The sequence below is a fragment of the Ranitomeya imitator genome, chromosome 3 (genome assembly GCF_032444005.1).
Source record: "Ranitomeya imitator isolate aRanImi1 chromosome 3, aRanImi1.pri, whole genome shotgun sequence".
Taxonomy (NCBI): Eukaryota; Metazoa; Chordata; class Amphibia; order Anura; family Dendrobatidae; genus Ranitomeya; species Ranitomeya imitator.
The window spans coordinates 808280-830671 of NC_091284.1; the positions used below are offsets into that span (position 1 = coordinate 808280).

Genomic DNA, 22392 nt, shown 5'->3' on the forward strand with positions numbered 1-22392 from the left:
ATACAGGGGAGATGACGTACAGGTATATACTATATACAGGGGAGATGACATACAGGTATACACTGAGGGTAAAATGAGAGGTGTAAGGTGAAAATGAAGCGTGAGGTGAAAATGAGAGGAGTGATCGGAAAATGACGGTTAGGGGGGAAAATGAGAGGCTTGAGGGGGAAAATGAGAGAAGTGAGGTTTTATAACTAACCACAGTTAGTTACTATGCCCGGGCAAGGCTGGGCTCTTCAGCTAGTTTGTAATAAAAAGCTTCCATCTGCCCACAAAAAAAGGTCTATGCCAGCCATACACAGAGAAAATCATAGATGAACAACCCTCTGATGTAAGAGTTTAGAGGAACGGTGCTTCAGGAGATCCAATCATCTTTAGCCACCTTCTCCCAATCCTATACTGGGGTTTCCGCTGGATCAAAAAAGAGGAAACGAGACGTTGAGGTTATTTCAGACTTGAATGTTGAAATATCGATTCCCGAAGAATGGTTGGAGGAAGGAGAAGTTATTTCGAATTATAGTGCTGAGCAGGATAAGTTTTTTTTTTTTTTTTTATTTTGTTTTTGGTTTTTTTTCTGAAGACATGGAGGAGCTGATACTCGCTGTTAGGAAAACAATGGGCATATAAGAGGAGAAAACGACCTATACAGTACAGTACAGTTTGGAGGTTTAAGATCAAGAAGGAAGGTGGGGTTACCCATCCCTGACAATGTACAGAATTTAATTCTGGATGAATGTGACCTCCCGGAAAGGCATCCGAACATCCCAGGAGATCTTAAAGACCACTTCCCTCTGGATGAGGACATATCCAAATGCTGGACGGAAATTCCTAAAGTGATATCCAGGTGGAAGACTACCCTTTTTGAAGATTCCTCCCAAATTCAGGATTCTTTAGTACGCTAAATGCATAGTCTGTTGAGGAAGTCTTGGGAGACATCTGCAACTGCTTTGAGAAACGTCAAGTCCATCTGCATCACGAGAGCCATGTTCCATTGGTTACAACAAATGGAGGATCATATCAGGTGAATTACCCCTAGAGAAGAACTACTGACTTTATTACCTCTCTTACAGAAGGCAGCAGGATTCCTAGCTGACGCTTCCACAGAGTCCGTTCGGATAGCAGCAGGGGCTTCGGTGCTCTAAAACGCCGCAAGAAGAGCTCTTTGGTTAAATATGTGGAGTGGGGACATTTTTATCCAAGTCAAAATTGTGCTCTATACCCTTCAGAGGAGAATACGTGTTTGGTCCAGCTCTGATTGATCTATTAGAGAAAGCGGCGGGTAAAAAGAAATCCCTTCCCAAGCCAATAGCCTTCGAAAGAAGACAATATGGTCCTCCACAAACGCAAAACACACAGTGCAGAGGGAAAGGTAAATTAGGATATTGGAGCTACCCAAAAGGGGGAAGGAGAAAAAGTTTTTTTCAGAGCCAACGTACTGAAAGACTATGGCTCCAACAAGTAGGGGGCAGAATTTCGTTGTTCTTCTCGGCAGAAGTTAACATAGGATCAAAAAATTCTACCCAGGATGGGAACGAAAATAGAGTTTTCCTTTTCCTGCACAGGGGCTGAAAGTAACATCCATTGAAATTACAATAGATCCCAGTTTCGGAACTTCAGTACATGCTAACATCAGCAGTGATTTCCCCTGTTTCAGAAGCAGAACTGGGCAGGGGCCATTATTCCCTGGTGTGACAGGGTCACTGAGTTCGTACATGAGGCGAGATATGTGTCACAAAGATTGCTTTCCTGTGTGATGTGAAAGCCATGAGTTTTCTCCAGCATGATATATATGGGCATGGCTTTAATGGTGGGTAGGTCAGATATGGGCGGGACGCCTACCCACCATATCTCCACTTCTGGGGTGTGGCTGGAGGGGAGGTAAATGTCCAGCCAGTTAGTCCCAGAGGACCTGGGCAGGATGTGTATGAACTGTTTATTTTCACTTGAGCTGGACAGGCTGTTTTTTTTTTTCTGTTAGCATTTTGTTTTGGTTTATGAGGCAATAAACCATTGAGAGACTTTAAGGCTATGTGCCCACGTTGCTTTTCCGCTGCATTTTTGCCGTAGCGGAAACGCTTAAAAAAAAAAACGCTTAAACGCTTCCTCATCTACTGTATCCTCACCCATCCCTTGTAGATTGTGAGCCCTCACGGGCAGGGTCCTCTCTCCTCCTGTATCCTCACCCATCCCTTGTAGATTGTGAGCCCTCGCGGGCAGAATCCTCTCCCCTCCTGTATCCTCACCCATCCCTTGTAGACTGTGAGCCCTCGCGGGCAGGGTCCTCTCTCCTGTATCCTCATCCATCCCTTGTAGACTGTGAGCCCTCGTGGGCAGGGTCCTCTCTCCTCCTGTATTCTCACCCATCCCTTGTAGATTGTGAGCCCTCGCGGGCAGGGTCCTCTCTCCTCCTGTATCCTCACCCATCCCTTGTAGATTGTGAGCCCTCGCGGGCAGGGTCCTCTCTCCTGTATCCTCATCCATCCCTTGTAGACTGTGAGCCCTCGTGGGCAGGGTCCTCTCTCCTCCTGTATTCTCACCCATCCCTTGTAGATTGTGAGCCCTCGCGGGTAGGGTCCTCTCTCCTCCTGTATCCTCACCCATCCCTTGTAGATTGTGAGCCCTCGCGGGCAGGGTCCTCTCTCCTCCTGTATCCTCACCCATCCCTTGTAGATTGTGAGCCCTCGCGGGCAGGGTCCTCTCTCTCCTGTACCAGTTGTGACTTGTATTGTTTAAGATTGTTGTACCTGTTTTTATTATGTATACCCCTCCTCACATGTAATGCGCCATGGAATAAATGGCGCTATAATAATAAAAAATAATAATAAACGCATTCCCATACAATCCTATGGGATTCTGCAGTTGCTGTGCCCATGCTGCGGATTTTGCCCCTGCGGAATCGCATAGCGGTAAAATCCGCAGCATGTTCATTATTTCTGAGGAATCGCTGCGATTCCGCCGTTATAGGATTGCATTGAAACGCTCACTTTACGCATGTGGCTATGCCCATCATGCGTAAAGTGAGCGCTTCATGTGCAGATGGCACCCAGGATATGGAGAAGAGGAGACTCTCCTCCAGGCCCTGGGAACCATATTCCTGTAAAAAAAAAAAAAAAACGAATTAAAATAAAAAGTAGGGATATACTTACCTTCTGATGGCCCCCAGAGTCCTCCAGGCTCTCAGCGGTGCATGCGGCGGCTTCCGTTCCCAGGGATGCATTGCGCGAATCACCTGAAATGATGTCGCTGTCACGCGACTGTGACGTCACAAAGGTCCTTCACGCAAAGCAAGAACGGAACAAACCGGGAGCGCCGCTGAGGAGATTAAGGGCTGTCGGAAGGTGCAAATAACCATATTTTTTTTTAAATATTTTTAACATTCTACCTTTTACTATTGATGCTGCATAGGCAGCATCAATAGTAAAAAGTTGGTCACACTTGTCAAACACTATGATTGACAAGTGTGACCAACCTGTCAATCACTTTTCCAAGCGATGCTTCAAATCGCTTGGAAAAGGGCAAGCATTCTGCAAGATAAAAACGGTTGTGTTTTGCAGGAAAATGCATGCGAATTCCACATGCGTTTTACCCACAGCAGGAAGTTGCGTAAATGATGCGGACATTTCCGCAGCATTTCTGCAACGTGGGCACATAAACTAACCACCCGTGTGCTTGAGTCTACCTCGAGGAGCAGCTAAGCCTGCCAACTCCTCACACTGGTAAAATAACCAAACGAGGCCTACTGAGTCATTATACACCTGAAACAACTGAATCACTACATAATATACAAAAGGTTCAAAATAGAGTCTGTAAAATCCACAGTCCCATTATCGACAAGGACTTCGTCATGGCTACTATTGATTTTTGAAATGCTTACTACCCCATACACATTCATCCAGATTATCAGAGATACCTAAGTTTTGCGGACACCCTAGATGAAAAGGTATGCCATTTTCAGTTCAGGACACAAAAGTGGATGTCTACTTCTCCATAGAGACTCAATCATATATAGACGCATTTTCCCATTCGTGGGAGTTCAAGTTGGCCTATGCATTCCATCCGATTCCCTTGCTACCAAGAACATTGGAAAAGATCAGAACGGAGAGTGTCACGACCATTCTGATTGCTCCTCTGTGGTCAAAGAGGAGCTGGTTTTGGGCATTGAACTTTCTGAAATCAGAGGAGTCTTTTATATTTCCACCAGTCCACGACCTGCTACATCAACGTACAATTTATCATCCGGCTTGCCAGAGCTTACTCTTGGCAATCTGGCTTCTAAAGCCTCAATCCTAAGAGCTATAGGTCTTTCAAATAATGTCATCAAAACTCTACAAAAAAAAGCAGGAACCGGGTCACTTATGCCATCTACTCTAATATTAAGAAGACCTTCTCTGCGTGGTATCATGGTATCACTCTACCCATATTGATCTGTTTCAACCTGATATTGATAGGCTGTCCTGTAAAAAGTCTGATATCCTATCAAAGGGATTTAGACCTAGTACCTTGAAAGTCCAGGTGTTAACCTTGAGTTCTTTCTCTGACCAGAATTTGGCAAACCACCGATAAGGAGTAGTGATGAGCAAATGTGCTCGGATAACACGCGAGCGGGCTTATCACTAATAAACGGGTTTATGACAGCAGCCTCTAACCCTAAGGCTATGCGCACACGTAGAATGGTCCTCTGCGGATTTTTCCGCAGTGGATTTGATAAATCCGCAGTGCAAAAACGCTGCGGATTTCACTGCGGTTTTACAACTGCGGTTTTCTATTGGAGCAGCTGTAAAACCGCAGAATCCGCAGAAAGTGACATGCTGCGGAATGTAAACCGCTGCGTTTCCGCGCGTTTTTTTCCGCAGCATGTGCACAGCGTTTTTTGTTTCCCATAAGTTTACATTGTAATGTAAGCTCAATGGAAACTGCTGTGGAAACGCAGCTGCGGATCCACAGCGTTTTCCACATCGTGTGCACATAACCTAATTCCATCCTGGGACGTGAATATAGCGCTGAAAGGTCTGCCCTTTGAACCTATGGTTCAAATTCAAATGGGCAAATTATCCAGGAAGGTGGCTCTGCTGGTAGCAATTACTACAGCAAATAGAGTGGGCGAGATTCAAGCCCTATCCATTAGGGAACCTTATCTGAATATCCCGGATGACAGGGTAGTATTTCGCCTAGACCCATCTTTTTGTCCAAAAGTATCAACTGAGTTCCATATGTCTCAGGAAATAATCCTTTCTTCATTTTGTCACAAACGAATAAACATAAGAGAAACAGAGTTTCATTCTTTAGATGTTCGGAGAACCATCCTCTGCCATCTGAAGCAGAACTGAACCGTGGAGGAAAGATCAGAACCTTATTGTCCAATAATGTGGACCAAATAAAGGAAAGAAAGCCTCCAAGTTTCCTGGCAAATTGGATCAAGAGGGCAATCATAGTACCGATTTTCTTTCTGAATCACTAAAAGCTCATTTAACCAGAGCCAAGTCTGTCTCCTTGGCCAAAACGGCTGATGCATCCATAGAGCAGAGCTGCTACCTGGTCCTCTGTCCATATCTTCACTAAACACTATAGATTAGACCCAATGTCTATAAAAGATTTGGCCTTTGACAGTAAGGTCCTTCAAGCTATTGTCTCTTCCATGCATTATTCTTTGGTATTTCTCCTGTGCTGTTGTGGAGAAGATTAGAGAAAATAGGATTACATTAACCAGTAATTCAGTTTCTAAAATCCTCCATGAAATCAGTGGTATCCCCCCCCCCAATAAAAATGTCATATGTTCATTTGATTCTTTCATTCATACTGTGCGCTCCTTGGAAAAACATGGAGGATGGAAGGATGGGAAGAGCTATTTAAACCTCTTGTGTTTCCTGTCCTTAATTAGGAGGTGGAGGGAACTTCCTCCTGTGGTGCTGTCGTGGAGGGTCTAAAGGTACCGTCACACATAACGATATCGTTAACGATATCGTTGCTTTTTGTGACGTAGCAACGATATCGTTAACGAAATCGTTATGTGTGACAGCGACCAACGATCAGGCCCCTGCTGGGAGATCGTTGGTCGCTGGGGAAAGTCTAGCACTTTATTTTGTCGCTGGATCTCCCGCTGACATCGCTGAATCGGCGTGTGTGACGCCGATCCAGTGATGTGTTCACTGGTAACCAGGGTAAACATCGGGTTACTAAGTGCAGGGCCGCGCTTAGTAACCCGATGTTTACCCTGGTTACCGTTGTAAATGTAAAAAAACAAACCCTACATACTTACATTCCCGGTGTCTAGTCATGTCCCCCGCCGTCAGCTTCCCGCACTGACTGGTGAGCGCCGTCCGTCCGTAAAGCAGAGCACAGCGGTGACGTCACCGCTGTACTTTACGGCCGGCGCTCAGTCAGTGCTGGAAGCTGAAGGTGAGGGACATGACCAGACACCGGGAATGTAAGTATGTAGTGTTTGTTTTTTTACATTTACAACGGTAACCAGGGTAAACATCGGGTTACTAAGTGCGGCCCTGCGCTTAGTAACCCGATGTTTACCCTGGTTACCGGGGACCTCGGGATTGTTGGTCGCTGGAGAGCTGTCTGTGTGACAGCTCTCCAGCGACCAAACAGCGACGCTGCAGCGATCGACATCGTTGTCGGTATCACTGCAGCGTCGCTTAGTGTGACGGTACCTTTAGAAACTGAATTACTGGTAATTATAAGTCTTTTTCCTTCCATTCCATTGCCCCCAGGGCATTATATCCTGTCACAGCTTATAACCGCTGGCCCCTCTTTGCCATTTGCCTTTATTAACAAAACAGATCGGTCAGTGGTGCAGCGCTCGCTGGTACCAGCGAGGTCCTGTAATAGGGGCCACCGAGGGAACAAGTCCATCCATGACATTTGCACCCTCCTAATTATTCTCCCCCATAACCTGAGTGATAATATTATGAAGTGGACACCACAAGTTCAAGCCTTTTCAGGTATGAACATCGGCAAAAAAAACGGTGCTTCTGGGAGCTTTGTGCCATCAGATTCTGTGGCTGAGCAGCACATACAATTCCTACATTAGTAACATAGTTAGTAACACAGTTAGCAATGCCAAAAAAAGCCATTTGTCCATCCAGTTCAGCCTATATTCCATCATAATAAATCCCCAGATCTACGTCCTTCTACAGAACCTAATAATTGTATGATACAATATTGTTCTGCTCCAGGAAGACATCCAGGCCTCTCTTGAACCCCTCGACTGAGTTCGCCATCACCACCTCCTCAGGCAAGCAATTCCAGATTCTCACTGCCCTAACAGTAAAGAATCCTCTTCTATGTTGGTGGAAAAACCTTCTCTCCTCCAGACACAAAGAATGCCCCCTTGTGCCCGTCACCTTCCTTGGTATAAACAGATCCTCAGCGAGATATTTGTATTGTCCCCTTATATACTTATACATGGTTATTAGATCGCCCCTCAGTCGTCTTTTTTCTAGACTAAATAATCCTATAATTTTGCTAATCTTTCTGGGTATTGTAGCTCCCCCATCCCCTTTATTAATTTTGGCATCGGATGGAGAAGTGTAAATCAGCCAGCACTGGACGCTGGAGGAGACGTGTTCTGTACAGTGACGGATCACACTTCTTTCTGGGTTTAGTGATTCCATGAGGACGTTACCCCCTGACTGCATTGTCCCCACTGTACAGACGATGGAGGAGGATAATGCTATGTGCTGTTATCTGGGGGTGGCTTCGGACCCTCAGTTCCAGTGATGGGAAATCTTAACATTTAGCACAAAACATTGTGGACAATTGTAGCTTCAGCTTTGTGAGAAGAATTTGGGAAAATCTCTTTTCTATTCCCCATTGACTGACCCGTTCACAAGGTCCATGCATACATGGTTAGGGGAGTTTGGTAGAAGAATATGCACAGAGCCTGAACGCCAACCCTATTCACCACGGGGATGAACTATAAGAGATTTGAACTGTATTTCTGTTATGCTGTAATGTCTATTGTCTGTACAAGTCCCCTCTATAATTTGTAAAGCGCTGCGGAATATGTTGGCGCTATATAAATAAAAATTATTATTATTAAAAATTATTATTGTAAGCCCGGCCTCCCTCCCTCCTCACAAATGCTGTTCTGAATGAAGGGACGAAAATTCCCAGAGACCACTCCAAAATCTTGTAGAAAGCCTTCTACACTGTGTGCAGAATTATTAGGCAAGTTGTATTTTGATCGCATGATACTTTTTATACATGTTGTCCTACTCCAAGCTGTTCAGGCTGGAGAGCCAACTACCAATTATGTAAATCAGGTGATGTGCATCTCTGTAATTAGGAGGGGTGTTGTCTAATAACATCAAAACCCTATATAATGTGTGCTTAATTATTAGGCAACTTCCTTTCCTTTGGCAAAATGGGTCAGAAGAGAGATTTGACGGGCTCTGAAAAGTCCAAAATTGTAAGATGTCTTGCAGAGGGATGCAGCAGTCTTGAAATTGCCAAACTTTTGAAGCGTGATCACCGAACAATCAAGCGTTTCATGGCAAATGGCCAACATGGTCGCAAGAAGCATGTTGGGCAAAAAAAGGCGCAAAATAACTGCCCATGAATTGAGGAAAATCAAACGTGAACCTGCCAAGATGCCATTTGCCACCAGTTTTGCCATATTTCAGAGCTGCAACGTTACTGGAGTAACAAAAAGCACAAGGTGTGCGATACTCAGACATGGTCAAGGTAACGAAGGCTGAAAAACGACCACCTGTGAACAAGAAACATAAGATATTTCTTGGCCCAGTCTTGACGTTTTATCTTAAGACTGACTTTTCAAAGGTTTTATGGACTGATGAAATGAGAGTGACTCTTGATGGGCCACATGGACGGGCCAGAGGCTGGATCAGTAAAGGGCAGAGAGCTCCACTCCGACTCAGACCCAGCAAGGTGGAGGTGGGGACTGGTATGGGCTGGTGTCATCAAAGATGGACTTGTGGGACCTTTTTCAGGTTGAGGATGGAGTGAAGCTCAACTCCCAGACCTACTGCCAGTTTCTGGAAGACTTCTTCAAGCAGTGGTACAGGAAGAAGTCGGTATCGTTCAAGAACAACATGATTTTCATGCAGGACAATGCTCCATCAGATGCCTCCAACTACTCCACAGCGTTGCTGGCCAGTAGGGTTGAGCGACCTTGACTTTTTTAGGGTCGAGCCGGGTTTTGCGAAACCCGACTATCTCAAAAGTCGAGTCGAGTGAAATCGGCCGATTATGGCGAAAAGTCGAAGATCGACCGAAACACGAAACCCAATGCAAAGCCAATGGGAATTTTTTTTTTCTCTTTCTCTCTCTCTCTCTTTCTTTATCTCTCTTTCTTTCTCTCTCTCTCTCTTTCTCTCTCTCTCTCTCTCTCTCTCTCTCTCTCTCTCCCCTCCGTCTGTCCCTGAACTGAAAAGCTGGTGTTACACAGTGCAAATCGCTACAGCGCACAAGCGACAACATGGCGATAGGCGTCCACGCCCCTAAGACCTATGTCATCACTCTGCCCACGCCCCTTCATTGGCTGAAAAAAATGGCGCCAAGCGCGTCATACGAAACGCGACTTTGGCGCGAAAGTCGCGTACCGCATGGCTGACCCCACACAGGGATCGGGTCGGGTTTCATGAAACCCGACTTTGCCAAAAGTCGGCGACTTTTGAAAATGAACGATCCGTTTCGCTCAACCCTACTGGCCAGTAAAGGTCTCAAAGAAGAAAAAATGACATGGCCCCTTGTTCACCTGATCTGAACCCCATAGAGGACCTGTGGTCCCTCATAAAATGTGAGATCTACAGGGAGGGAGAACACTCCACCTCTCGGAGCAGTGTCTGGAGGCTGTGGTGGCCGCTGCACCAATGTTCATCAAGCAACTGACAGACTCTATGGATGGAGGCTGCTGAGTGTCATCATAAAGAAAGGGGGCTGTATTGGGCACTCATTGTTTGGGTTTGTTTTTGTATGTCAGAAATGTTTATTTCTACATTTTGTGCAGTTATATTGGTTTACCTGGTGAAAATAAACAAGTGAGATGGGAATAGATTTGATTTTTATTTAGTTGCCTAATAATTCTGTACAGTAATAGTTACCTGCACAAACAGATATCCGCCGAAGATAGCCAAATCTAAAAAACCCCACTCCAACTTCCAAAAATATTAAGCTTTGATATTTTTTGAGTCTTTGGGGTTGATTGAGAACATAGTTGTTGATTAATAATAAAAATAATCCTCTAAAATACAACTTGCCTAATAATTCTGCACACAGTGTAAGAGCATGACCTGTTATATTTACTTAGGGGCTCATAGTAATGCGTCTGGAGGACAGAAAAGCCCCTGCTGGAGGATGTTTGTTTCCTAATAGATGTTTCCATATAGTGTAGCACAGTTTTCTATAAAAAATAAAAAAAATTGTTATTGTTAGGACCTCACTAATCAATAGAATAGGGGGTCCTCTACTCCTGTTCCTCTTCGCTGTGGTCAAGATGGATGGATGAATGTGTTTGGGATTAATGGAGATAAATGCAGCACTTTCTGTTTTAATAGATACTGGTTCTGTGATAGCTTTCATTCATTGAGTGAATGGAAAATCTGTACTATAAAGTTACATAACTTATACAAGAATGAATCGGAGACTGTACAGCTAGCAAGTTACAGCTACTCCAACCTCCGCAAAGAACACAAAACCTTCCATTTTTTTATGGCGTAATCCAAGAAGCTGTATCTTTTATGTTCTTGTCGCATCAGTTGTAGCTGTTACTACACTTTGGGTTTCTATAAATTTACTATCAACCTTTTAAGTTTGGACAATGGAAGAAATTCTCAATAACTCCATTAAATGTTGCTTTTTTTTAATTAAGGCACTTATTGCAAATGTACTTGTAAAAGTTTATGCTACTGCTTAGTATGAATGAGGCGAGTGTCTCTGCACCTTTGTTTTTCATTGGACAGGCTGTAGATATTAGTGACATTTTGAGGTAAGTACAAATGCTAGCATACTAGCATAAGTATTTCTTTTTCCTGTTTTTTTTTTACTTGTAAAATGGTCTTGAATGCCCATTTTTTTTCTCTGAGCTTTTGTTTAAAATACAATATTTTTCTCACATATAGATTTTGTAAATTTATCCAATTTAAACATCTGAAAAAGGGAGCGAAGGCTCCATGGTCACTATACATGGTCAGCTATAGTCGAACCATAGGTAATGGAGAAATCTGAACGAATCCTTTCATGTACAAAGCAGTTGGTTAATGAAAACAGGACATCTGCACCGCGATCTGTGGTGGAAGCCCCCTGTGTCAGGGTACCGTCACATAGTGGCATTTTGATCGTTACGACGGCACGATCCGTGACGCTCCAGCGTCGTAGACTGCTGTCACACTTTGCAATGTACGACGCTGGAGCGATAATTTCATGACGTATGTGCGATGTAGAAGCCGTTGGTTACTATGCGCACATCGTATACGATATATGTTACACCATGCGATCATGCCGCCACAGCGGGACACTAGACGACGAAAGAAAGTTTCAAACGATCTGCTACGACGTACGATTCTCAGCGGGGTCCCTGATCGCAGGAGCGTGTCAGACACTGCGATCTCGTAACTATATCGCTCGAACGTCACAAATCGTGCCGTCGTAGCGATCAAAATTGCACTGTGTGACGGTACCCTTAGTCTAAGTTGAAACTGGGGTTAGACTAATGTAACGGCTGAAACTGAGCTGACCTTTTTGGTGTTATGATTGTTGACACCAAAGTAATTATGACCATTGTTCTGATGATCATTCTCCATTGTAACCCTAAGCAACAGTCCTTCATCGTAGATTGAGGTAGGTTCGGCGGCAGCAGAAATGTTGTTACTCTTACTTATGTGCATGGTGGTTCTGGTACATGGAGCCAACAAAGAAGTATTGTGCAAGTGATGTGAGGATCAATCAGGTAATGAGGGCGCTGGAATCCGCATTTTCTACTTAGGTAGATGGAACTTGTCTTCCATAAGCAAAATAGAATCAGCCAACATGTATATTTAAAAGGAGCATCATTCCTTTGAGGTTTTAGATGAAGCATAAGTCTGTTTCACTCGTGCAATATTCATGGTCTCAGTATGGACTGCAATGTCTGGATGTGCCGCAGGCCTCCTGACCACCAGCTTCAAAGTTCTATAAGAGGCTGTTAAGGAGATCCGGACATGACAGTCCACACTTACACTGTATATGCCACATGGGTGAAACTGGCCTAATGATCTGTAAATTGAAGGAACATTGAATGCTCTGCTGTTTACATAATTTTCCTGAGTATAATGATTCAGATTTACAATGCAAAAAGTGGCAGTCCAGACCCAGGAAATCATTGGCATAGGGTCTTGTGCGCAAGCTATAGGATTCCCAAGCAAATATTTCCTGTGTACCTTGCACAATAATGACAGCTTTTAGGACCCTGTCATACTGTCAGCTCTAGCTTGGGCGGTAGGAGGTACCTGTGGCACGTGATGGTTGATGCACTGGCCTAGTAACACTAATCTAGACCCTTCACTACACTGGACCTGCATCTGTCAGCTCACTCATGATACACACTCTTCCTGTACTCTTCTGTGGGTATGACGTGTAATATTAGTTGTATACACAGTTGTGAATGGAAAGAAGCTCCGTTATGAGAAATACCAAGATTTTCTTCTATAATGTTGAGAACAGGATTTGGCATTCCAAAAATGAATTATTAGGTTTTTCAACCGTATATAGAGGCCTGATATATTAATCCAATCAATCTGTCTCTGCCAAAGACATGAATTCCTGCGGCCAAAAAGACTTACCTTCTCTGAAACACATCAGTCTGGAGTGAGGGAACAAAATACAGATATTCTGGACTCCGATTTCTGAAGGTTTTTTTCGATCCATTTTTCAGATAAGGAAGAATTGACTATGGTGAGCATAGCTGCTATGTTTTCTGTTGTCTAGACCCCAAGGATCCACATCCATTGCAACAACACTTACTGCTTGAATCCTCTGCTATTCAGAACCGCTTGTCCTAATATTGTGCTTTGCTGAAGCAATGATTGAAGTTATGGTACCCTCGTTATTTTGTGTCCCATGCTGACCAAGTACAAGCACGATGAGCAGTATTCATGTAGATAATACCCACAATTTTCCACCAGTTGCCGCTTAGTATTTTATTACACAGGGTGAAAGTTGCTGTTCTCCATCTCTTGTCCAGTTGACCAATGCTGCTCCTATATGTTACACCTTATAATATTGTGAATTAGGGGAACTTCAGTTTTTTATTTTTCATTTCTTCTGTATTTCAGTAGAAAACATACCCATTATTCATATCAAGCAGGAAGGTTACCTCCCTGACCTTCAAACACAAAGTAGGGCTGTGGACTCTGCTGAGAATCTGTGTGGACAGCAGACAGTCAAACAAGAAGACGCACGTCGACTTGATAACCGGACTTTCCACATTGCCCATGGTAGCATCAATACTGATCATAAAATAAGGATTGAGAACTTCAGTGAGCAAGTGAAGATCCTGCTCAGCAAATCTGTGAAGAAACGTCCAACACATAAGCGTTTCCAATGTGTGAGATGCGAGAAAAGCTTCCACTGCCGATCCCACCTCATTATGCATCAGCGAGTGCATACTCGAGAGAGACCTTATGTGTGTGAGTGTGGAAAGACCTTTACTCAGAGTTCTAGCCTGTTTAGACATCAAAGAGCCCATCGAGGTGAGAGGCCTTATGTTTGTACTGACTGTGGGAAAACATTCACTCAGAGTTCTTACCTTCTTATTCATCAAAGAACCCATACAGGAGAAAGACCCTACGCCTGTGGATATTGTGGCAAGTGTTTCCGTGTGAACTCCACACTTGTCAGACATCAGAGGGCTCACATGGGGGAAAAGCCATTTGTATGTAGCAAATGTGGTAAGAGTTTTAGCCAGAGCTCGTATCTGTACATCCATCAGAAGACGCACACTGAAGAAAGGCCTTACACTTGTCGATGTGGAAAAAGCTTCAAAGTCAACTCCTCTTTACTCCGACATCGTAGACTTCATGTAGGCGAAGCCAGCGAGTGCCCACACAGCTGAAAAGTGTGCAGCCCTCTGGTAATGACCACCACAACTTTAATATTAGCTCAGTAAAGAATGTACTGCTTACATTGATTCAAACGTGAAATTATATATAAAATGTCAATGTCATTTAAATGAAAATAGAAATCATTGCAGCTAGCAAATATTTTCTGTGTTTTTCTTAAATTGTGATGACTTCTCTGTATTTTATCAGATTTGTATGTTATGTGGTTTTACTAAAATCTGTTCTGAGTTATCCTGAAGTGAGGGGTGAAGGATTCTGTTTTTTTGGTTGTGCCTGATGGACACAGTTCTTTGATATTTTTGTTCTGGAAGCTAGAAACATCCTCTGTTAGCAGATGTCTACATGAACTTCAAACTAACTGAGCACAAAGTGTTATCAGAATGTTGGGTATTCTTTGATGTTCGTGCACAGGCCCATTTACTGTTTTATCATGTACACAGCCTGTGCGATCTTTTTAGTGTAGCCTTCGTATCTCATATACACCTCTGGCAAAAATTAAGAGACCACTGCAAAATGTTCAGTTTGTCTGATTTTTCTCTTTATAGGTATATTTTTGAGTAAAATGTAAATTGTTCTTTTATTCTATAAACTTCTGACAACAGGTCTCCGAATTTCCATGCAATAAATTTTGTATTTTTTCTGAAAAAGAAAAATGGTCAAAATTAAGAAAAAACTAAACAAAACCGCAGAGCTTTCAGACCTCAAATAATACAAAGAAAACAAGTTCATAATCATTTAGAAACAACAATACTAACTCAGGAAGAGTTCAGAAATCAATATTTTGTGGAATAACCATGATTTTTAATCAGCTTTCATGCGTCTTGGCAGCTTTCCACCAGTCTTTCACACTGCTTCTGGCGCAAAAATGTAAGCAGTTCTTCTTTGTTTGATGGCTGATCATCCTCTTGATTACATTTCAGAGGTTTTCAATGGGGTTCAGGTCTGGAGATTGGGCTGCCTATGACAGGGTTTTGATGTGGTGGTCTCTTAATTTTGGCCAGAGCTGTATACATATTCCAGTAACCTACCGTTTATCCCAAATAGAAACAAACAAAAATTGGAGTTCTATACACAATAGTAAAATCAGATAAGAAATACTTTATTGCACATAATGAAAAAATACAAAAATATATGAATTTGAAGTACAAACAAGGAAAAGAACTCTAGTAAAAAGCACATGGGTCCAAGGCATAAAGGAGAGTATTAATGATAAACATCATCATGGTATTAATACAAGGCACTGAAAATGTATACAATTATATGTCAGCCACATATATCAGTAACAGGTTTGAATTTCATATAGTCCTGTAATGCTGACCACCATATAATAGAACTACACAGTTCATAATAAATTTCCTGAGGCTACCACAGTGACAGTACACCACCCACAAAAAGGAAGAAGTGCCCTTAATAGCAAAGTTGCTTACCCATGATGGAAGTGACTTGATGCCTAGGAACACAGTCCACCCCGACGCGCGTTTCGCATAGGCTTTATCCAAAAGCATTCTCTTTTGATTGTCCTGTAATTTACATGGGTAAAAATATAGGATTCAAATTTTGGTTATATGGGACCCATGTCATTTCTGGGAGTTTGATTTTATCGTATATCCCAAATGTATGAATCGACAAAACAAATTCTTCTCAAGCTCAAGAGAAGCATCTGGAAAGTTCAAACTAAAGAAAGTGCCCTAAACTTCGCTCCAAATATGGAGAATAAACATTCGCTAAACTTTGATCCTTTGCTTTGAATTTAGTTTTTCCTATTAATACTAAACCCACCATGCTGCATTTCGGCTTCAGACACTTTGTCGCGCCACCATGTGTGAGTGCTGACATGCTTTACCTAATCCTTACATAAGTGTGAATAAATCTAATGTATCCCTGTGGGAATTTTTGCAAAATACTGTGTTTTATCGTAATTATTTTTGTCTGTTGTCTTAAGTATGATTCTTTGAGTTTCAGTGGAAACAATTCCCCTTTATTCAGATCAAGTAGGAATGATTTCACTAGTGAGTGGTTCTGTGGAACTTGATGCAACTACTGATATCCTGGAAGTGAGACCTTAGGGTTATACTGACTGTGGGAGAACTTTCACCTATAGTTCTTGGATTCTCGCTCCTCAAAACACTCATGCAGGAGAAAGACCCTATGCCTGTGGGTATTATAGCAAGTGTATCTGTGTGAACTCCGCACTTGTCAGATCTGTTCACATTAAAAGGCCAAAATACATGACTGATAGATATATATATGTATAGGATAGTTTTAGCCAGACCTCATATATATGCATCCAACAACAGATTGAAACCAAATAACTGTTTTTAGTCCGTTTCCAGAATGAGGATTTGATGAGGTTTTTGTTGTTGCAGATTTTCTGCATCTATTACGTAAATGTTAAAGTCTCTTGCGTTTTTCAGCATACATTTTTTACCATGTTGTCTCTTTTTGCTCATGTTTTTAAATAAAGTTGCTTTGTTTTTGATCCCTGGTATTTGGTTTAAAAATTATTAATACAGTCATGTGCTAAGTACAGAGGAAATTCAATAAAATGCGTGTGAATTTTTTACCTGTTTATTTTCCAAATCTATCCATAAAAACTCAGCGTCGTTGCAAGAAAAATTGACATTGCGGATTTGAAACTTGCACCTCAGGTCAGTTTAAGCAGCAAAAAAAACCAAAATCCAGCTCACCATACCGACATTCCCAAGAGCTCGGAGCACGGAACCGCTGTGTCAGGGCGTAGACGAACAGGAAAGAGAAGGAGATCCAGCTCAACGAAATAGTGAAAAATCCATAGTTTATTTCACTTAAAATATAGTGAAAGGACAAAACATCAGCATACAAAAAAATATTATAAAACCAAGGGCAACGCGTTTCCGGTGACTAAGCACCCTTAATCATGATTAGGCGTTGCCCTTGGTTTTATAATATTTTTTTGTATGCTGATGTTTTGTCCTTTCACTATATTTTAAGTGAAATAAACTATGGATTTTTCACTATTTCGTTGAGCTGGATCTCCTCTTTCCAGTTTAAGCAGCACAAAAATAAATTCACAGTTTTGAAAAAAAATGTTGGGAGTTTTACAAAAAAGAGGCTCACGGAGAAAAAGCTCCAATTTATGTAATACAATCTAATATATAGTTTTTATTTTGTCTTAAAAAATGTTTCTAGACACAAGTGAATAAACAAAATACCATCACCAACTAAAAGGGAGACATCGGTTGATTGATAATTCTTTGTATACCTCATTTTCCTTGCTCTTTAACCCAGACTAGTAAGGGGAGAAGGGATAGCCCCCTGCCACTGAGTGGGGGCGCCACTGCGCAGGTATAGGGTGCCAACCTCCACTGGCAGGTAGGGCTACACAGTAATAGAACAGGGGCAGGCACCTCCCCTGGCTTCTCTATTCCATGTCTCCGTTTTAGTTGGTGTTGGTATTTTGTGTTTTCACATATGTCTAGAAACATTTTTTAAGACATTTAAAATGAAAGCTATATTTTAGATTGTATTGCATAAAAATAAAGCAATGTGAGCATGAGATTTCTGTAAATTCCATCTAGATTGCTGAAACAGTAAGATGCTGCATCAAAAACTCATTGTACTCCGAGCTCATGTTGGAGATCAATCACGCACTCTTGATTGTGGAGAGTTTGCAAAATTGTCAAGGCTTGAGTAAGAACTCAAAAATCCACACAAATTGGAAGCCAATGTTTTATCCAGAAGTGTTAAGTTATGAGTTAATTGAAGCAATGTATTTTTCTTTAAGCCAAACAAAAAAATATTGCAAATGTTGTTCTGAGATTAAATAAACTGGGAAGGTCCTCTAGGAGCAGCTGATTCAACTCTTCTTCTAGAAGTAACCTTTGTGTGTGTCATTTACAGTGGGATTATGATAGATGTTTGTTTTTTTATGTAAGTTGCTCCATATTCTGCAGTTTGTTCACTGTATTGTTCTTTTGTCACAAGTGGGGTCTTCATGGTTTCACCTCTGCAGATGAAAGGGAAATATGTTTTTTCCCTCATAAAGCCAGTCAATGTCCTATGTTGTTTGATATTCAGTTTAATGTGACAAACTTGCAATATCGGGACCAAGCTACGGACAGGAGGTGCTCTGTTTCTTAGAGAGCAAGATGGCATTCAGCCTCCCACACAAAAGACTTTAAACTTTTGTAACAGTAGATATTTATTAACCTCGTTTTAGTTTGAAATATATTGATTAACCCCTTGTGGTGTCCTCATCTGCACAAAGCGAGTGATAAGTCATGTAGAACGGACAACCTTTTTTTTTTTTTTTAATGACAACGTAGGACATGACAGTTACATCATTTGGTCTCTTGTTTCTCATGCTTCTGAATTTTCCAGGCTTAAGGGAAGGTGATACTTAAAAGTAACTAAGGCCAATAAGTTCAGTCCTGACCTTTTAGAATAAAACATTTAATCTACATATTGTTTTGTTTTAAAGTAGTAAGTAAAGTATGTCACTTTTATATTTTTATGATTTTCTGTTTCAGTACAAAATTTATCCATTATTCAGATCAAGCAGGAACCATCTCCCACCATCGTCCAACCACAAAGCAGTTCTGAGAATATGGAAGCCATTTCCAAGCCTTCTTGTGGGGAACAAGTACTCCAGGTCATGTGCAGAAAAAATGGAAAGTCTCCAAAATCCTCAAATGGAATGGGAACACACAAAATCAGAAAGCAATGTGATCTCACAAAGGACCATGTCTACATGTCTACCCAAGCTTCTGCAAACGGTGATCAGAATTTAAAAAGCCCACACTCTTTAATGATCTCAAAATCATACTGGGGCACATATGAAACTAGCACTTCACCAAAGAAGCCGTTTCAGTGTCTGCGATGTGAGAAGAGCTTTAACTGTAGATCCCACTTAATAATGCACCATAGAGTCCATACTCGAGAGAGGCCCTACGTGTGTGAGTGTGGGAAGGATTTCACGCAGAGCTCTAATCTCTTCAGACATCAGAGAGGCCATCGGCATCATAGACTTCAGCCCCATGAGCAGAAATATTTGTGCCCTCAGTGTCAGAAAGAGTTTCCTGACCTGTCCAGACTTGTCACTCATCAAAAGACTCATTACCCTGCAAAAGAAAAGATTGGAAGTGCCGTAGAGACTTGTGATTCCTAGATGAGATGAGAGAAAGGAAATAGTCACCAGTGTCATGGACGGGTTTCAGTAGAAGACTAATATTCTGTAATAAATGCTGTGGTCACATCAGTTTGTGCTGAATGGAATGTTAATTTCTAAATATAGTTGAAGGGCACATCCACACACATTACATCACGCTCACACGTTCAGTATTTGGTCAGTATTTACATCAGTATTTGTAAGCCAAAATCAGGAGTAGGCTACTGCCACCTGATGAAGACTGAACTGTTCCGTCGAAACGCGTTGTGGATTTCAATAAACAAAGAAACTTTTAATCCTTTCCTCTGTGTCCTGTGCGCTTCCATGTGACCAGAGTATTTTACAACTCACTGTTTATTCCTCTCCTGAAGCACCCGGCAGGAGCTGCATCGGACCTTTCTCAATCAACATCTCCCCTGACCGACAGCCTGGCGCTCCGTTAGCCTGTCCTTTCTGTATCTATTTGAAAATCAGGAGTAGAACACTCAGTGGAAAGTATAACAGAAACACTTCACCACATTCTGTATCACCCACTTCTGGTTTTAGCTTACAAATACTAATGTAAAATGCTGACCAAATACTGAACGTCTGAACATGTCCTAATGCAGGGGTCCCCAACTCCAGTCCTCAAGGCCCACCAACATGTCATGTTTTCAGGATTTCCTTAGTCTTGCCCAGGTAATAATTGCATCACCTGTGCAATGCAAAGGAAATCCTGAAAACATGACCTGTTGGTGGGCCTTGAGGACTGGAGTTGGGGACCCCTGCCCTAATGTGTATAGAAGTACCTTTGTAAGATTATATTCAGGTGTATGATAATTTTCATTACTAGGTTGAAACGCAGTCATTAGGTGGAACAGACACCATTGTTTGTGTAAATCCACTACAGAGGAGAGGTTGTGAAAGACAGTTTCATACCACGTCATAGCTTGACTGAGCACAGCAATGTGACATAGGTGAGTTTTTTACATTAGTATTTGTAGGCCAAAACCAGGAGCTGGAACAGTTGGAGGAAAAGTATAATGGAAACACATAACCACTTTTGCATTTTTCAACCACTTCTGGTTTTAGCTTACAAATACTGATGTAAAATACTGACCAAATGCTCAATGTGTGCACGTGGCCTTGCTTCTAAAAAAACTCAACAAATCCTCAACGTGTGCACGTGGCCTTACTGTTCCAGGAAGGTCTCTACCAAAGATTTCAAAGCAAAACGAAGTTTCAAAGTTTTAAAAAAGAAATGGGCAACATTGAGGACTGTATCTGTAGTGGTCGACCAAAGAAGCTCGGTGCTGCAGATGAAAGAAACGCAATTTGTCCAGGACCAACATTACCGTTTCCAAATTTGCCACCAATTTGTCAGGGACAGCACTCCGCTTGCCAACAATATGTCAATACAATCACAGATTATTGTGCGCTTTCAGAATGAACGTAGTCAGCAAATTGTCAGATGTATTGCTGGCCAGCTAGCCGAGAGCTGAATGTGTTCCCATGAAGAATCTTTGCCTGCTAAGCAGAATACTCAAAGTAGAATTCAGTAATACACATTAACCCTAGAAACATGAAAATTAGATTTCCAGGATTTGGGCAATTGGGGCTACGTATGGCAGCATTTTGCGGCATTTAGTGCCATCGGAAACCTGGGACATGAATTTCTGCCCTGCAGTAAATCACAGACATACCGTGTTTGTACTCGTTGGCCTGTGAGCTTCTGGGCCAAAGATATGGAAAAAAGAGTTTTGATAACTCCAAAATAGGTGTATCTCGCAGGAAACAGCCCACCTGTAAGGGCAGCCAAAGTGGGAGTCCCTAAGTTTTTGGCCGAACCATAAAACAGGAATGTCCACTTTGGGAGGTTTTCAGAGAGACTGCTGAAGACATCATGCTGGGGTGCTGAATCATTTCTCTGGAAACTCCTCCCCTTTATCGACACGTCATACCTGTGACTGAGATTTAGTAAGTTTCGTACCTTTATCCCTTTTATTTTATAATTAAATATTTGTACTTGTCTCTTTTGTAATATCTTTTGTAATTTTTGTAAACACTGCCGATGTTTTCTGTAGTAAACTTATAAATTTGCTAGCTTCGTTCTTTTGCAGCTAAATTGTATTTTGATGATAGGCAGCAGATGAGGTGTGTACTGTGAGGTTCTGGAGGTGGTAAGAGCTTGGATGTTCGATTTGAAGAGTCGAATGCAGAGTCGACGGTTACTACGAGATAGAGGACCTACAGTTCAGGGAAAGCATGATAAATAGGATAGGATAAGCATTTGTGATAAATCAGATAGGGGAATCAAATGAAATGAAGGAAAGACAGGGTGAGTTCAGTTTTGTCCACATTGAGCTTTAAAAAGGGAGCTGAGGAGGATACAGTTGATAAATATTCTGTGATTCAGGACAGCAGAGAGGGGACGTCTGGGCCAGAGAGGTAGTGCCATCAGCATATAAATGGAACCGTAAGCTACTGTACTTTGGGTTGTCAAAAGTAATGGAGAACAGTAGGGGTCCCAAGACTGAGCCTTTAGGGACACCCACAGAGAGGGGGTGAAATAAATAGATAGTATGGGAGTTAAATGTGCGGTTAGAAAGGTATGAAGAGATCCAGAAGAGGGCAAGGTCTTTGATGTCAAGCAAAGAAAAAATCTAGTAGGAGGGAGTGGTCACCTGTATTGAAGACAGAGGACAGGTCTGGAAGGTGGAGAATGAATTGTCTGATAACTTTGGCAGTAAGCCATTAGTAATTTTGGTTAGGGAAGTTTCAGTGGAATGTTGGGGATGGAAGGTGGATTGTAGCTTATCAAAGCATGTGTTAGGTGGGAGGAAAGTTCAATGTGGACATGTTGTTTGAGGAGTTCAAAAGCAAACAGGAGCAGCGATGTGAAATAAGAACCAATAATTGGAAATATATACCCATATCAATATAAATCAAGTAGTACATTTTGGGGATAACCAAACTATATCATACCAAAACTAGTTACCGCTGAGTAAGACAATAAAACATCCATCGTATTTTGTCATTTCAATATTTATTACAAAAATTAATCAAATACAATACCACATGACATCCCATAAAACAACGGCATAAAGCCTGTAAAAAAAAAAAACTGAAAAAAAGGGCAATGTGTTAACAATTAATACAGGCATATTATCAATAGGTGTATAAAAAATGTACAGGCAAAGA

General features: G+C 41.9%; 1 protein-coding gene across 8 annotated transcripts in view; it reads left to right on the top strand.

Annotated features, from left to right (window-relative positions):
• Positions 1-21294, top strand: part of LOC138672406 (zinc finger protein 664-like) — an 83862-nt gene extending 62568 nt beyond the window's left edge. For 6 of the 8 annotated variants that reach the window (XM_069760342.1, XM_069760345.1, XM_069760343.1 and 3 more), the window contains one exon: positions 13281-16545. In XM_069760342.1, the coding sequence (XP_069616443.1) occupies positions 13281-14059 (779 nt within the window). In that variant the 3' untranslated portion in view covers positions 14060-16545. Of the gene's footprint in view, positions 1-13280; positions 16546-18574 lie in introns of those variants that run through there. The other 2 variants (XM_069760346.1, XM_069760344.1) reach the window with 2 other exon arrangements.
• Positions 21295-22392: the final 1098 nt, after the last annotated feature.